The sequence below is a fragment of the Sorex fumeus genome, unplaced genomic scaffold (genome assembly GCF_029834395.1).
Source record: "Sorex fumeus unplaced genomic scaffold, SorFum_2.1 ptg000226l, whole genome shotgun sequence".
NCBI classification, from domain to species: Eukaryota; Metazoa; Chordata; class Mammalia; order Eulipotyphla; family Soricidae; genus Sorex; species Sorex fumeus.
The window spans coordinates 2,323,003-2,339,895 of record NW_026606283.1 but is presented as its reverse complement, the minus strand read 5'-3'; the positions used below and the strand labels follow the sequence as shown (position 1 = coordinate 2,339,895).

The 16,893-nt window shown below is 51.3% G+C and overlaps 1 protein-coding gene across 2 annotated transcripts in view; it reads right to left on the bottom strand.

The window, feature by feature from the left end:
* Positions 1-9,438: 9,438 nt before the first annotated feature.
* The window catches only part of PRRX1 (paired related homeobox 1), a 63,711-nt gene continuing 56,256 nt past the window's right edge, over positions 9,439-16,893 (bottom strand). The window contains exon 4 of one of the 2 annotated variants that reach the window (XM_056108591.1): positions 9,439-9,930. In XM_056108591.1, coding sequence (XP_055964566.1) covers positions 9,792-9,930 — 139 coding nt within the window. In that variant the 3' untranslated portion in view covers positions 9,439-9,791. The remainder of the gene's footprint in view (positions 9,931-16,893) is intronic. The other variant, XM_056108592.1, reaches the window with a different exon arrangement.

Genomic DNA, 16,893 nt, shown 5'->3' with positions numbered 1-16,893 from the left:
CGTTGGCCTTGCACGCGGCCAACCCAGGTTCGATTCCCAGCATCCCGTAGGGTCCCCTGAGCACTGGCAGGAGTGATTCCTGAGTGCATGAGCCAGGAGTAACCCCTGTGCATCACTGGATGTGACCTAAAAAGAGAAAAAAAAAACACAAAAAAACCCCAGCAGGTCCTGTCTTGGAGAAGGGATAACCACATGCCTTAGAAGGTGTGTTTGAGAATTCTCATGGGTCAGTTCAGCTGTGGAGACCCACTTCCTGTTTTCCCAATTCCTTCATTCCTTCCCCTTATCCCCCCATCTCCCAAACTCTCCCCGATTTCTAAATGTGCCTGCAGTCAGCGAGACCATCACTTCTGAAAAAAAAAAAGCTTTCACTTTCTGCAGGGAAAAGTAGAACGATCCCCTTAAGATACCAAGCCCACTGTGGAGGATGTTGGCTTCCTCGTCTGTTTTGAACGCTGATGGAACACAGGAAGTAGAAAAACAGATTTCTTGTCCTTGGCAATCCCAGGACATATTTGGTTTAGCGACCGGCCGGCCTCTTTGCAGCCCACGGAGAAGTTTCACACAAAGGTCAGGTTCTCAGGGCTGGGGTGGTGGTAGGGACTCCCCCCACGGGAATGGTTTTACTCTGGAATCACCACTAACACACACACAAAAAAAGAAGCAATATCCACCACCCCCTCTCCCCCCACCGCCATTCCTTTTTGACTTTTTGATTTTGTCAGTCAAGGTCTGGACAGTCAATGGAACTGGCAGGCAGCGCCATGCCCCGGAGAACTTGCCACTGGGCAGAAGTGGGCAGATTGCAGGTCCCAGTGCAATGCCCGGTTAATACTCAGAATGCACCGGGATAGAACAGGAGAAAAAGAATAGGAGGAATAAAGCGTTTGCATTGAGCGAGGCTCATCGGGGACCTTAGGATACAGGGAATAAGGCGTTTGCATGGAGTGTGGCTCACTCAGGACCTTAGGATATGGTCCCCCAACCTCCCACCCCCCACAGGGTGCAGATGCTGTACCATCTAGGAGAGAAAATGCAGGGGACCCCCACCCTTGGAACGTGCCGTGATGATCGTCTTCACTTCATCTGTTTCCCTGTGTGCGTTGAGGAATGAGACCTTTGTCTTTCTCCACCAGACTCGTGTCATTGGCCGTGGCACCCTTGAGTGATTAGTATCATTACCTCGAAATTCTACGTATGGATATGATGAGTGAAATGATTTCTCCTTACCTCTTACTGAGAGGAAGATAGTGATGTTTTTAGAAGCGGTGACAGTCTTCTGTACCAGAGGTGGGGACAGTGGCAACGGTGGGAGTGGGGGCTATGGCAAAGGACTGGGGCTCAGCTGGAGGGAGGAGAGGCAAAGGTTGAGGTACACTTTACCTGGTCATGGAACCTTCTGGAAACACGTGTGCCAGGTAGGGATTTGGTGGAAGTAGGAGCCGAGGCTAATTTTTTCCTTGTAAAATTGTTTCTTCTGTGCCCCTGGTTTGGGTGAGATGAGATGCAGCCACCATTCTCTTTAGAGAATTTTGTTGTTGTTGTTTTGCTTTTATGAGGTCACACCCGGCGATACTCAGGGCTGACTCCTGGCTCTGCACTCAGGAATCACTCCTGGCGGTGCTTGGGGGAGCCTATGGGATGCTGGGAATCGAACCCGGGTCGGCCGTGTGCAAGGCATATGTCCTACCCGCTGTGCTATCGCTCGAGCCCCTAGAGAATTTTAATTGATATAATTTTTTGCTTGTTTGTTCGGGGGTCACATCTGGCAGTGCTCAGGGCTGACTCCTGGCTGCGCTCAAGGAATCACTCCTGGCGGGGCTCAGGGGGCCCTATGGCATGCCGAGGATCGAACCTGGGTCAGCCACATGCAAGGCAAGTGCCTTACCCGCTGTGCTATCACTCTAGCCACTGCTGGTACTTTTGATTTTAGTTTTTGGGTCACACCCAGCGATGCTCAGGGGTTCCTCCTGGCTCTGCACTCAGCAATCACTCCTGGCGGTGCTCGGGGGACCCTATGGGATGCTGGGGATCGAACCTGGGTCAGGTGTGTGCAAGGCCAGCGCCCTCCCCATTGTGCTATTGCTCCAGCCCCAAGGTGGAGGTTCTTTTTTTTTTAATTAATTAATTTTTTTAATAGTGAGACATCATGAGGTACAGTTGCAGACTTACACATTTTTGTGCTTGGGTTTCAGTTATACAGTGATCGAGGACCCATCCCTCCACCAGTGCCCATTTCCCACCACCATGGGTCCCAGTATCCCTCCCACCCCCCATCCCCCCTATCCCCCCTGCCTCTGTCGCAGGGCATTCCCTTTTGTTCTCTCTCTCCTATTGGGTGTTGTGGTTTGCAAAAGAGGCAACGGGTGACAATCATGTTTGGTCTATTTAGTCTACTTTCAGCATGTTTCTCCCATCCTGGGAGGATCCTCCCAACACCCTTTATTTGGTGTTCCCTTCTCTGAGCTCCCTTTTCCCCTAAAATGTGTGGTTGGCCTCCAAGCCATGGAGTAAGGTGGAGTTTCTTTGTTAACCTCTAACCAGCCACGACAGACCAGTGTCCCTAGAAGCTCCTCCCAGATCTATTGACCCCCCCCCCCCAGCTCTGGAGCCAAACATTTCATATGAATTTGAAGTTCCTCATGTCCCAGCCTGTCTCCTCACCCTATTCAGAAATCGCTTCTCCTGAAATGATGCTCTCCTCTCGGCATCATTTTCCTGAGAGGGGAAACGGGTGCTCATGTGTTTGTGAACTTTCTCCAAAGCACGCCCGGCTCCTCCTGAAGTTGCCCCCCCTTGTCCTCCCAAAGGCGTGTTTGGGGGCAGCTCAGAGACGGGGCTCATCCAGGGCCCCTTCGGCTGTTCCCCATTGGGCCCACATGGCGACCATTCCTCTCACTTGTTGTTCCAGAACTCACTGTGGCTCCTTCCCATCTTCTCCTGCCTGGCTCCTGCCTCAGTTTCTCCAGGGGCCACTCAACTCCCCTACCTCCGCCGAATGGACACTCAGATACATCAGGGATGCCATGAAATCACTTCCGGTGTCTGTGTCATCATGTAGCACCGGTGGGAAAGACCTCACGTGCTCTCCTACTGCTAATTTCCTCCCACCTACCCCCTTCCTGACTGACCTGCCTCTCGCCCTTCTAGAAACACCCTGGTCCTTGTGGCCAGCGATTCAGGCTTCAAACTCGTGTTCCTTTGGCCCCTGGCCCCCGTGATCTGCCATGCACGCTGCCCCCACCTCTGCCATCCTTGCAACGCTCTCTGGCCCACTTCCAGTTCTCATCTACTTCCTTTCTTTCTTTCTTTCTTTCTTTCTTTCTTTCTTTCTTTCTTTCTTTCTTTTTTTCTTTTTTTGGGTCATACCCAGGGATGCTCAGGGGTTCCTCCTGGCTCTGCACTCAGGAATCACTCCTGGCGGTGCTCGGGGGACCCTATGGGATGCCGGGGATCGAACCCGGGTCGGCCGCATGCCAGGCCAATGCCCTCCCCGCTGTGCTATCCAGCCCCAAAGCCTGGCTGTCTTTACCCCAGCATCGGGGGCTGGGCAGGGAAGGGTTCAGGTGGCCGGGGGTGGGGGTGGGGGAGCCGGGCCAGGGGTTGCAACCCTCGAACCTAGCAGGACCATCGAGAGTTTCCCAGAAGTGCCGGGGCTGGGTCCCAGGTTTTGCTGGGAAATGGCAGGGATTTGGGGTCTGTGAGTCATTAGTGGCCTTGAGAACTGGCTCTGTCCTTGCCTTGAGGGCTGCCCGGAGCCGCGTGAGCTGGGGATTGAGACTCAGCCGGAAAACTGCAGAACTGCAAAGTTGCAGGAGTCTCTCCTTCTCGCTTTGATTAGAGACCGCATCTCCCCCCAACACACACACACACACCCGTGGTCCCCTCAGCATCTTCCCACGGGAGCCAAAGCAGGCCAGGGGTGCTAGTCCCAGGGAGGACATTTTGCCCCCACCTCAGCCGTGGACCCTGGGAAGTACCAAAGGACAGGCGGGACTCCGTGACTCTGTTTTTTGTTTTTTGGTTTTTTTTTTTTTGGTTTTTTTTTATTGCTTTTTGGGTCACACCTGGCGATGCTCAGGGGTTCCTCCTGGCTCTGCACTCAGGAATCACTCCTGGCGGTGCTCAGGGGACATTATGGGATGCCAGGGATCGAACCCTGGGCGGCCGCATGCAAGGCAAACACTCTGCCCGCTGTGCTATCGCTCCAGCCCCCTACTTCTTTTCTTTAACCAGAAACCACCTTGCACCTAACTTCGAATTTCTCCTCTTATTTTATTTCTGCGATAAAGCCCGTGCTCTGCCCTCTGATGACACAGGGAAAAGCTGAGCTTCAGTTTTCAGTGCTTCTGTCACAGAGCGGCTTCTCCATCCTGCCTGGGCGCCGTCAGTTCTTCATTCCTCTGCCCCGCCTTCGCCCCATCTTCTCCCCTGCCCACCCCCGAGGAGGTCCCAGACCCAGATCTTAAAACTCACATCCCAGCCCCCCGTCTCCTGTCTGCCACCCCACTCCCCGCTGCCCCAGCTCTGTCTGATGCAGGAATAAGAACCAGGAGGGTTGGAACCGCTTCTGGCCTTTTTCATCCCTCTTGAGTTTGGATGAAAACCAAACCCGCATCTTTCTCATTCTGTCCCTCCCTCACCTTTAGGAACTTTTTTTATTTTTATTTTTATTTTTATTTATTTATTTGCATTTTTGGCTCACGCCCAGCGATGCTCAGGGCTGACTCCTGGCTCTGCACTCAGGAATCACTCCTGGTGGTGCTCGGGGGACCCTATGGGATGCTGGGATTGAACCTGCGTTGGCCACGTGCAAGGCTAATGCCCTCCACGCTGTACTATCGCTCTGGACTCCCACCCCTTTCTTTCTTTCTTTCTTTCTTTCTTTCTTTCTTTCTTTCTTTCTTTCTTTCTTTCTTTCTCCCGGTGATGCTCAGGGGTTCCTCCTGGCTTTGCACTCAGGAATCACTCCTGGCGGTGCTCAGGGGGACCGTATGGGATGCTGGGGATCGAACCCAGGTCGGCCACTTGCAAGGCCAACGCCCTCCCCGCTGTGCTATCGCTCCAGCCCCCCAAGAGCTTAAAACATTTGCTCTCCTTTTATCTCAGTTTTAGAACGTAAGGGCAAAACCGACGCCATGACAGGCGGCAGAAAACAGCAAAATCAGCGAAGCTTCAGGTTCAATTACAGGAACTAAAAGGTTTCAGTTTCCCAGCAATGAAACAGTGTGTAACTAGCCAACCTGAACCCACCTGGGAAAGTTCCTGGGCCCTCCAAGCGGGCTCAATCAATCACAATGCCCCTAGTCAAAATGCCCCAGAAATTGTCTTTTGTTAACCCTAAAAGAATGAGTGGCTTATGTAACCATGAACTGTTACTGGAAATTATTGTTTAATTGTTGCCTGACCACTGTTACCTTAGACACTTGCCAAAAACACTTTGGTAACTAAGTAAGATTTCTTTCTGAAACAATAAGGAATGTACTGCATATGTAACCAAACCCTATATGAACTGCTTGCACTTGGGAGGTCGGGTTGCTATCAAGAGACCACTCTGTGGGTGAGATAGTTGACGCCAGTATACTGGTATCAAACTCCTACTGCTTTTGCATCATTGAGTTCGTGTCTCTGTCCGTCTCGTCGCTTGGGAACCCAGAATCCTGGGCTTAACAGGGAAATGTGTTTCCTAATGAATGTGTCATTATGTAGATGGCACTGCAGATCCTCATGATGTTGGCTGAAATCATAAAGCTGCGCTTATAAAATGCCTCGAAATGGTTCCAGACTCTTGCTGTGCCTTGAGGGGCACCCAGCTGTTTTCTTGGTAGGAGATACTCCACACACTGACCAGCTCCCTCTTACCATTCCTTTCTGAATGATTCACATGCTGGTAACCCTCTCCTTGGAGTTCACGGCGGACCAAGAGACTCTGAGGTAGGCCATGAAAGAGAGTGCTGGCACCTGTCGGCTTCTTTCTTTTTATTGAAAAGGAAAAAATCAGTTCTATTCTAGCGCAAACAATGTACATTTTTCATCATAAAGCAAGATATAATTTACATATTACATTTCTTAATGAGAACTTTATACCCTAAATGTCATTCTTTTTTTTAATTATTATTATTTATTTAAATTCAGTCACCGCTTCTGCTTTGATGTAACCTGCCACGGCGCTCTGCAAATCCACCTCTTGTTTGGGGGGGAGAAATTGGGGGCCCAGGCGCTATGCGTGTATTGATCCATGCACGGGGTTTCAGGGAGAGATAGTGAGAGGTGCGTATGTGTGTTAGAACTCTGCTTCCTCTGCAAAACCCGGCCTCAAGCTTCTCTTTTCTTGAAATCAATATTAAGACGGGCAAACCAGAGGGTCTGTAGGCTGCTACGAACGTCCTTCCAGCTGAACGCTCAACTAACACGCTTGTGATGGTCGCTAGGAGGAGAACCCTGACCACTGGGTCACACTGCCACTTTCTCCTCACCCTTTGACTGCTGGGCTTGAGCTTCTCTGCACACATTGGACATGGAAGGTCGGGGTGGGAGCTTTAAATGAGAAATGGCTTCTCTGCGCCCCCCCAACTCCCTCTGCTGAGATCGTTCCCCCTGCCATTCCATGGCCCCTTTTCCTGAACGCTGGTCAGCCCCTGTTCTGCAACCCTCATCGTCTTCTATGCCGTCCCCCCAAATTCTTCACACGCACCGGTGTTCCTGAGGTACACTCATTTCACCAAGCACACCCAGATCTGTTAGGGCACACAGTTCCTTGGAAACTTAGTAATCCACAGCAGCAAATATGGCAAAATGAAGGACGGGGGATGGAAGAAGTGGGGAAATTTGACAATGGGTTCAGCCAGCCTGCACGGAACGTTTCGATACTCACTTGAATGTTGGAGGGATCAGTGGGTAAAAGAGAAAGACATTAAGACAAACTTCGTTCAAGCCTGCCTCATGAGCCGGGGGAGAAGGCAGCTGGGATGGAGAAGGGATCACTGAGTCAGTGATGGATGGAGGGGTCGCTCGGGCTGGGAGGTGTGTGCTGAAAGAAGGCAAAGGACCCAACGTGACGGCCTCTCAGTGTCTGTATTGCAAACCATAATGCCCCAAAGTAGAGAGAGAGTCTGGGGGAGATTGTCTGTCCTGGAGGCAGGGGGAGGGACGGGATGAAGGGATACTGGGAACATTGGTGATGGAGAATGTGCACTGGTGGAGGGATGGGGGTTCCATCATTGTATGACTGAAACTCAAACGTGAAAGCTTTTTAAGTGTTGCTTACCATGAACGATAATAATAATAGCACTGCACCGTAGCACTACCGTGCTGCTGTTCATCAATCTGCTCGAGCGGGCACCAGTAACGTCTTCATTGTAAGACTTGTTGTTGTTACTGTGTCTGGCATATCGAATACGTCACGGGGAGCTTGCCAGGCTTTGCCGTGCAGGCAGGAGACTCTCGGGAGCTTGCCGGGTTCTCCGAGAGGGGCAGAGGAATCGAACCTGGGTCTGCCGTGTGCAAGGCAAATGCCCTACCCACTACGCTATTGCTCCAGCCCAATAATAATAATAATAATAATTAATAAAAAGACAGGCTTCCTTCTTGTTTAGTGGGAGAAATTCAGGCTCAGCTGTGGACATGCATTTTTTCCCGATTGTGTGGCTGGAACGTAAGACAATAGCTCAACCAGACACAGGAATGGAAAGAAGAAATGTTTGCTAGAAGGAGCTCTCAGCCCCACCTCCAGCCCCCAAGCCCTCGCTTGTCACCCGCCGATGGCCTTTGAGGCCAGTATCCATCTGACGGGTTTTAATCACCATGAAACACCACCAAAGAGAGTCCAGCTGCTGGCGATGGAAAGGCAAGGCAGGGAGATGTCGTGTGAGTCTGACATCAGGTCAGACACGTGACGTCAGTCTTTATGGAGAATTACCTATGCCTTGCGTGACACAGCATCTGGGTCTGTTTCCCTGGACATGGTACAGTTTCATAGCCTCTTTCCCCACATGGCCACAAGTGCCGGACAAGTCAGACAGGGAAGGATGAAGGAGCCAACGAACAGAGCCCCACGGCACACCTGGGAGGCACATAAGGGTCGATAAACCCATTTTACAGAAAGGTAAACCAGGGCACGGCCCAGAAGCATGGTTTGGGAAAGTCCACCCGACAAGTTTACCAAAGCGTGGCTGGATCCAAGAAGAAAGAAAGAGATAGAGGTCTGCCCTACCTCCCAGCCTGGAAGACCAAATCTTACTTCAGAGAAAGGATGCAGTGCCCACAGTTGACTGTTGACAAACTTGGAAGCATTCCACTAACACAGGTGTCTTTGGGGAAAGGGCCAGCGGCTTGGTTTCTCTCCCTCCTGTCCCTAAGCATGACTCCATCCCTGGGTGAACGAACCAACATCAGTCCAGATTCCCAACTTCAGGATATGCCTGAAGCCTCCGCTGTTGCCCAGGGCACTTACTGCCCTCCTGGGATCATGAAACCAGCCCCGCTGACCGCCTGATCAATTGCTCTGTGGACCCCACCAGTTGCCTCATCCATTGTCTCAAGAAGTCTGTGTAGAGAAAGGAAGGAAAGACGTCCCTAATAAAAAAAAATAGTTTCTAGAAAAATGAGCGCATGATGGTGTGCAGTGTCCTTTGAGAGACTGTGAATATTGCGTTTGTGCGGGACTGCCCGGGAGGAACAGAGCTGTGCCTTTCCAACCCCTAGTTGTTGTTTTCCTAGAGAAATTTCTCTCCCTCTCTCCAGAGGGGGAGTGGGGTGGGTGGACTCTCTCTTTCCTTCGGGAAGCCCATCCTTGAACTGATTTGTTTAACTGAAGTCGGCCGATGGGGTGAGATATGCAGTAGGATGGATGGCGGTGAGACAAGAAGGAACTGCACCCTCAAATGGGAAGCGGAGAAGGGGCAGACCTCCCTGCAGTGACATGTGGGGTCAGACGGGCCAGTGACCTGATGTTGAAGGCAACACTTCTCCACCCCCGCAGCAGACGGAACATCCTTCCCGTAGCCCTCAGAGATGGAGGCAGGAGAACAGGAGTCATTCGTGGCAGGGAGCCTGATAAAGATGCCCCAGGGACCTTTGACTTGTTCAAAGGAGCATCTCTCCAGGGAACTGGGAAGTCTGAAGGAAGGCGCAGAGTACAGCCTGACCCGTGGACAGCCTCAAGGCAGTGACCCGAGTGTGTATCCGCATACACATACATGGACATGAACATATACAGGGGTCGCTTCTTTGGTAGCTGAAGGATGTTTCTTGCCCCCCCCCAAAAAAAACAATCATGGTGGAGGGTCGGGGCATGGGGAGGGTGACCCTAATCAAAGACGCTTGAAGCACATGAGGCAAAGCACGTGACCGGAAGGAGAAGCACTAGTAACACGCATTCTCTCTCTCTCTCTCTCTCTCTCTCTCTCTCTCTCTCTCTCTCTCACACACACACACACACACACACACACACACACACACACACACGAAACAAGCACTGGTGGTACCCAGGGCGGGGAGGACCATCGGGCTATTGGGTTATTCACTGATTTTGAGCTCATTTTTCTCCTCTCTCTCTGCCCACACCCCACCCTGTAGCTGTGCTGTTCTTTGAATATTTTAGTGCTGCAAACAGTGTGTCGTGTTGCCCCAGGAACAGAGCAGAGCAGGAGAGGCAGCTTAAGGCTTGGTGGGTTTTGGTGTTTTTTTTGGTGTTTTTGGTGTTTTTTGTTTTTTGTTTTTATTTTTATTTTTTTTTTTTGGTTTGGTTTTGATTTCTTCTTAGGCCTGTTTAATTTTGTTTGTTTGTTTCCTCAGTTCACTGTTGACACCTGGTTCCTCTGTAAACTATATTCCTTGGCTTTCAGTCTCAGGTTGGCAATGCTGTTGGCCATGTGGACGCCCTGGGCGGGGCTATGGTTGGCGCATGTGGCAGAATAAGTGACCATGGCACTGTAGGGACAAAGGAGAGAGTGGGGAGAATAACACGCATTAGTTTCATGCAGTTGCAAGCCTGTGTCTGGGGGGGTGACTATCAGGGCAGGGAGGGGGGTAGACGGGGTGGGGGGTGAGCGCCACGGCCTCTAAGACCACTGGCAAAACAGGATTTGCACTTGTAGGCAGTGTCCGAGTTTGGATAGCAAAGTCCTGAGTTTGGGGTCGGGCACCTGCCGAGCTGGACACAGTGAACTGGGATCTCCTCCTGGACTGCAGTTCTGGGCCATGGTGGGTGGGAGGGCGGAACGGTGGCTTCCGGTGTGGGCAGGTGTGTGGACATTTGGTGACTGGGTCACATGGTCTGTGATGCCTCTTCCTGCCCGGGCTGGAGGAGAATGGGCATTTGAGAAGAGACCCAGACATGTGAGTTGATTTGATTTGATTTTCCCTTTAGGTTGACCTTGCGACCACTTACTACTCTCCGCCCCTCTCAGAGAGCCTGGCAAGCTACCAAGAGTATCTCGCCCACACGGCAAAGCCTGGCAAGCTACCTGTGGCGTATTCGATATGCCAAACACAGTAACAAGTTTCACAATGTTACTGGGCCCGCTTGAGCAAATCGATGAACAACGGGAGGACAGTGACAGTGATTTTTCCCTTCCTCCCTCAGGGCTGCAGGTTCCAAAGCCAGCACTCTCCACCCCCCCACCCCCCGCAGACCCCAGAGCAGACAGGGTCTTTGGGGGAAGCAGGAAATGCAGCCAAGAAACTTTCCTGCCTCTCTCCAGTGCCCGGCGCCTGGCCCCAAGTTCTGTCCACTCAAGAACTTTCCACCCGCGTGTCACTGGAGAACGTCACCTCCGATGCACCTCTGGCACTGCGTACATTATCCTTTGAGTCTGTGGCCTGGGAAAGGCTTAAACTCCCCAAATAAAGCTTCTGGGTGCTTCTGGGTCCTGCCATTAGAAAATTTCTTTTCCTGGCTTAGACTGGGTGGCCCTTCACCACTGCAGCTGTGACACAGTGACAAGTCCAGCCCTGGCTCCAAAGGGAACTCAGTTAAACAGATGCATTCTAGTTGTTTCTAAGTTTGCCAAATAATAAGAGTAATAATAGTAGTAGCATTGTAGCTCTGTCCTTCCATTGTTCATTGATTTGCTCGAGCGGGCACCAGTAACATCTGCATGGTGAGACTTGCTACTGTTTTTGGCATATCAGATACATTACGGGGAGCTTGCCAGGCTCTGCCGTGCGGGTAGGATACTCTCAGGAGCTTTCCGGGCTCTCTGAGAGGGACGGAGGAATCGAACCTGGGTCAGCCGCATGTAAGGCAAATGCCCTACCTGCTGTGCTATCACTCCAGCCCAATAATAATAATAATTATAATAATAATAATAATGACAACCCCCAACGCACACACAAAAAGTCCCTTCATCCTGGGCCAGGAGGAGAGAGGCTTGTACAATGATTTACATTCCAGGGGACCACTCAGGATCTGGGGCTCAAGTGACCAGTCCAGGAAGAGAAGGAAGGAAAGTGACTCTCCCGATAGACCCAGTGAGCATCAGATTGACTCGACACTCCATAAAAGAAGGTTTCCAATCTAGACTATCACTGATTTCTTTCAGCTTCGTGGGCTGGCCAGGAACCCGGGGAAATCAGGGTAACGAAACAGAATGAGGCTCAAATCTTTCCGGAAAGAATCCAGATCTTTCCAGAAGAGGCCTGAATTAAAAATTCACCGGTTGGGTTTATTTTTTATTTATTTATTATTTATTTTTTTGCTTTTTGGGTCACACCCAGCGATGCTCAGTGGTTACTCCTGGCTCTGCACTCAGGAATCACTCCTCAAGGTGCTCGGGGGACCATATGGGATGCCAGGAATCGAACCCGGGTTGGCCGCATGCAAGGCAAATGCCCTCCCCACTGTGCTATAGCCTCAGCCCCCTGTTTTGTTTACTTAGCTCTGGTCTGCGTAGGTCTTTGGGCCATATAAGTAAAAGTAAAGGCCCTCCCGTTGATCATCGATTTGCTCGAGCGGGCCCAGTAACGTCTCCATTGGAGACTTTGTTGTTACTGTGTCTGGCATATCGAATACTCTCGGTAGCTTGCCGGGCTCTCCGAGAGGGGCGGAGGAATCGAACTCGGGTCGGCATGTTGGCTGCGTGCAAGGCAGACGCCCTACCCGCTGTGCTATCGCTCCAGGGGGGTATATGAGGCTGCCAATTCCCGAATTCTTCCATTTCTGTTATGATTTGTTCCCTCTGACACGTTATATTTGGGGAGACAGGTCCGGCCTTTGGTCCAAAGTTCTCCCTGGGTATCTCCTTTCTGCCCTTCATTCAGCTTCTACTCCAGAAGCTCCCACATGTCTGAGCCACCTGTGCCCCACCCCACAAGCCCCGCAGATAGAACCAAATTAAATCTAGTGCCTGTTAGTATTTCAGAAACACGGGATATGCAAATCCACACGCAAGTCTGAATACCCGAACACAAGATTTACCCAAGATGCTTTCATGTCAAAGCGTTCCTTCTTCCGCTAAGTTTTTGCTTAATAGAATGTCAAGATGGTCCATTCTCCAATGGAGAAGCCAGCAGAAGAGGATAACAATTGCTCATTTATTCACAGACCCCTCCCCCCCCCCAAAGCTAGATGTCACAGTCAACACCTGAGCAGGTATTAATTAGAGTGGGTTAGATTCGGAGAATTGTCACACACCTAGCCACGGTCACTTTCTAGATGCAGAGGAAAAGTTCAAGTCAAAGGAGATTTCCATCAAAGTGAGAAAAATCATCAGAACAAGTCTGGAAAATGGAATAAGCGTAGGATATCTTCATTCTTTCCCAAACCCATCCACATATGACCATATACTTCCTTCATGTACGATTTGTGCCCCTGCCAGGCTCAATTAAAAATTAACACAAGCCACTCCTAAACTCATGAGTTTCACAGATATACAGACACCGAAAATTTCAAAACGGTCAAGGGTCTGATCTCAGTAGCTAAGAAAAGGCACCGTTGGCCTTGGGAAGTGTTCTGGAATGTGGCTTTTTTGTTCCAAGCTGGTTTCTGCTAAAAACTTAAGTCCTAAAGACTTTCCCTAGTGCCATTTGAAATGCCTGTTTAATTTTTTTTTTATTTTTTGGCTTTTTGAGTCACACCTGGCAATGCACAGGGGTTACTCCTGGCTCTGCACTCAGGAAATACTCCTGGTGGTTCTCAGGAGACCCTATGGGATGCTGGGAATCGAACCCGGGTCGGCCGCGTGCAAGGCAAACATCCTACCCACTGTGCTATCACTCCAGCCCCTGAAATGCCCGTTTAAAAGTTGGATCTGTGAATGAACGTTTTGTTCTTCAGTACTGAGAATAAAGGGGAATGGTTTCTGAAATCAGGAGACTTAAATCTTCCCAAGAGAACATCAAGAGAAAATTCTCTGATGGTCCCTTATAGATCTTCAGTAACATCAGTGCTTTGAAAGGGCTTATTCTAATTTTTAAAGGGCTGTAATTTTTTTTTTTTGCTTTTTTTTGGGTCACACCCAACAATGCATAGGGATTACTCCTGGCTCTACACTCAGGAATTACTCCTGGTGGTGCTCAGGGGACCATATGGAATGCTGGGAATCGAACCCGGGTTGGCCGCGTGCAAGGCAGATGCCCTCCCCGCTGTGCTATCGCTCCAGGCCCAAAGGGGCCGTGATTTCTATCCTATGAGGTTTTGAATTGGCAAAGTGATATTTAATTCTCTCTTCTTTTTCAATATGTGTGTGTGTGTCTGTCTGTCTGTGTCTGTGTCTGTGTGTGTATAAAGCTGTGATCCACCTTCCTTAGCAAAGCAACTTGGAGATTTGGATCCTTTAAATTTATGAACGATGTTGTGGTCAAAAACTGTCTCCTGTAGGAGTGAGTTGAGTTTTCTCTATTACATCATCACATCCCTGTCATTACCCCCTAGTTGACTCATTCTGACAGTATAGTCTGAACTTTTCTTTCTTTCTTTCTTTCTTTCTTTCTTTCTTTCTTTCTTTCTTTCTTTCTTTCTTTCTTTCCCTTCCTTCCTTCCTTCCTTCCTTCCTTCCTTCCTTCCTTCCTTCCTTCCTTCCTGTTTTTGGGTCCCACTCGGCGATGCTCAGGGGTTCCTCCTGGCTCTGCACTCAGGAATCACTCTTGGCAGTGCTTGGGGGACCCTATGGGATGCCAGGGATCAAACCTGGGTCGGCCGCGTGCAAGGCAAATGCCCTCCCCGCTGTTCCATCGCTCCATCCCTGAAGACTTCTTATCTGGTCACCTGTTTCTTGGAAATGCGTCCATTTCAATCACTGTTATTTTCTGTAATGCCGGGGTTCCCACTCAGAGCTCCAGCCCTGTAACACGTGTCCTTCCCCACGGGACCACGTCCCCCTGCCTGGAAAGACTTTTTCTCCCTCCAGTCCCCACCATTTGGGTGCCCAATGACACAGACACTGACCCATTTGACCCCTTTTCCAAACCAAGGGGCCGGAAACGAGGGGGCTATTTCGCGCCTAATATTTTCACGGGGGTGAGAACAATAATCTGGTCTAGCTGAACTGGGGTGACATCTGGGGGAACCACACGTATCATGGAAGCTGGGGTCATCGGGGCAGTGGCCCTTGGGTCACAGCGGGTGAGGACAAGACAGAAATTGACATGATTGCATGGGAGGGACATTGCTTTCATGGGGGTGTCCAGACTGACCATGATGTGTGCAGTGACCACCCGTCCCACAGGACGGCCCATGGATGCCGCCCCTCTCTGCGTTCTCACTGCCCAGGTGAGGCGTGGGTCCCACAAGTCACCTCAGAGTTGGGGAGATCAGGCGGGAGGCGGGGAGTGGGAACACAGGGCTCCATTTCCAATGGGCTGTTGGATGTGTCCCTCATGCCAGTTTTACAACTGCAAGCTCTGTGCTGACGTTTTCACTCTGTTCTGTTCTGGGGGCTTCTAGATGTCCAGGGAACTGCATCCTGTCCTTGGTCTAGGGGAAGCCCTAGGAATCGGGATGGAGGGGCACAAGGAACTTTGTTCACAGCTCACAACAGACACATAGGCTGGTTCTCTCTCTCTCGCTCTCTTCTCTCTCTCTCTCTCTCTCTCTCTCTCACACACACACACACACACACACACGGCAAGACAGCAACTGCATCTGTGCACATTCAAAGGTCCTGGGGCCGGAGGGTTTGCTCTACACAAGAAACGTTCTCAGCAAGAGCCAGGCAGGCCCACTGGGGCGTTTCCTGGTGACAGACTAGACTTGTCACGTCCAGTCAGAAAAGAAACAGGCATTAGGAGTGGACACACTGTCCTTGAACCAGGCTTTTGAGGGGCGTTAAGAGCGCAGGGTCAGGAGACCTCACTGCCCAAAGCAACCATCAGTACAAGCACCCCAGGGGCCTGGCTGCCCCCCTTGAAAGACTGTCTCTGAACCCCGATTTCCTATGTCCTCAAAGTTGGCAGCACCCCGGCTGGTGAGGAAAAGCGAACACGCCCTCACTCCCCCCCAAGACCGAATGTCATGGCCTCCTCCTTCGGGCTGCTTCCTGTCATTTGATTGGGCCCCTCAATCTGTGTCCAGCGCTCCCTCGGGCCACCCCTGGAGTGAGCTGGAACTGTGTGGTCATTCGGACGCGCCTGCCACCGCCCAGAGGGCCGTCCTGATTTCTTCCGGGACCTAGGGATGTGCTGGAGACTGGATTGATTTAGGGTTTACCTACGGCACCTACTCTATTCTTGTGTGTTTCCTTTGGGGGCCACCCATGGCCATGCTCAGGGGCCACTTCCAGCTCTGACCGATGACTCCAGGCGGGGCTCAGCAGAGCTGGGGACCAGCCCTCTGTTGGAAGCAGGCTGGACAAGTGAGCGCCTTACTGGTGTATTAGCTCACCAGCCCCTCTGTTTTCCCTTCCTTCCTTCCTTCCTTCCTTCCTTCCTTCCTTCCTTCCTTCCTTCCTTCCTTCCTTCCTTCCTTCTTTCTAACTTTTTTATTTAATTTATTTATTCATTTTGGGGTTTTGGGTCACACCCGACGATGCACAGGGGCTACTCCTGGCTCATGCACTCAGGAATTACTCCTGGCGGTGCTCGGGGGACCCTATGGGATGCTGGGAATCGAACCCGGGTTGGCCGCATGCAAGGCAAACACCCTACCCATTGTGCTATTACTTCAGCCTCCTTCCTTCCTTCCTTCCTTCCTTCCTTCCTTCCTTCCTTCCTTTCTTTCTTTCTTTCTTTCTTCTTTCCTTCCTTTCTTTTCATTCTTTCTTGCTTTTTGGGTCACACCCTGGGATGCACAGGGGTTCCTCCTGGTTCTGCACTCAGGAATTACTCCTGGCCGTGCTCGGGATGCTGGGAATCGAACCCGGGTCAGCCACGTGCAAGGCAAACGCCCTCCCCGCTGTGCTATTGCTCCAGCCTCCCCCTCTATTTTTTTTAAGAGAGCGAAGTTCTTCGCACCTGCAGTCAGGAGTAAACCTCACTGCCCCCAAGAAATTCCTGATGAACAAGAAACGCTCACGCATTCACACAGTCACACCAGGACACCACGTCTAAGTGAGCCTGAAAAACCTTTCTCTCAGCACTTGCAGATTCCCGAGGACCGGAGCTGGGCCACCCAGAGCAGAACACCCACGGTGGTGGGGTGAGAACTCAGCTTTCACAGGGGGCAGCCTGACCCTGATGGGTGCAGTGACCGCCAGTCCCCCGGGGTGGCCCACGGATGCCGCCCCTCTCTGCATTCTCACCGCCCGGGTGTGGCGCGGGTCCCAGAAATCACCTCAGAATTGGGGAGAGCTGAGGGGAGGCGGGGTGGGCGGGAACTCCGGGCTCTATTTCCAACAGGCTGTTGGAAGTGTCCCTCTGTCAGAGGCAAATCAGTTAGGCCACCCCCCGGACTTCCCTAGCTTGGCACCCCACCTGGAGTCTGGAGAAATTGAGGTTTCTGTCACTTGTGGGTTACAG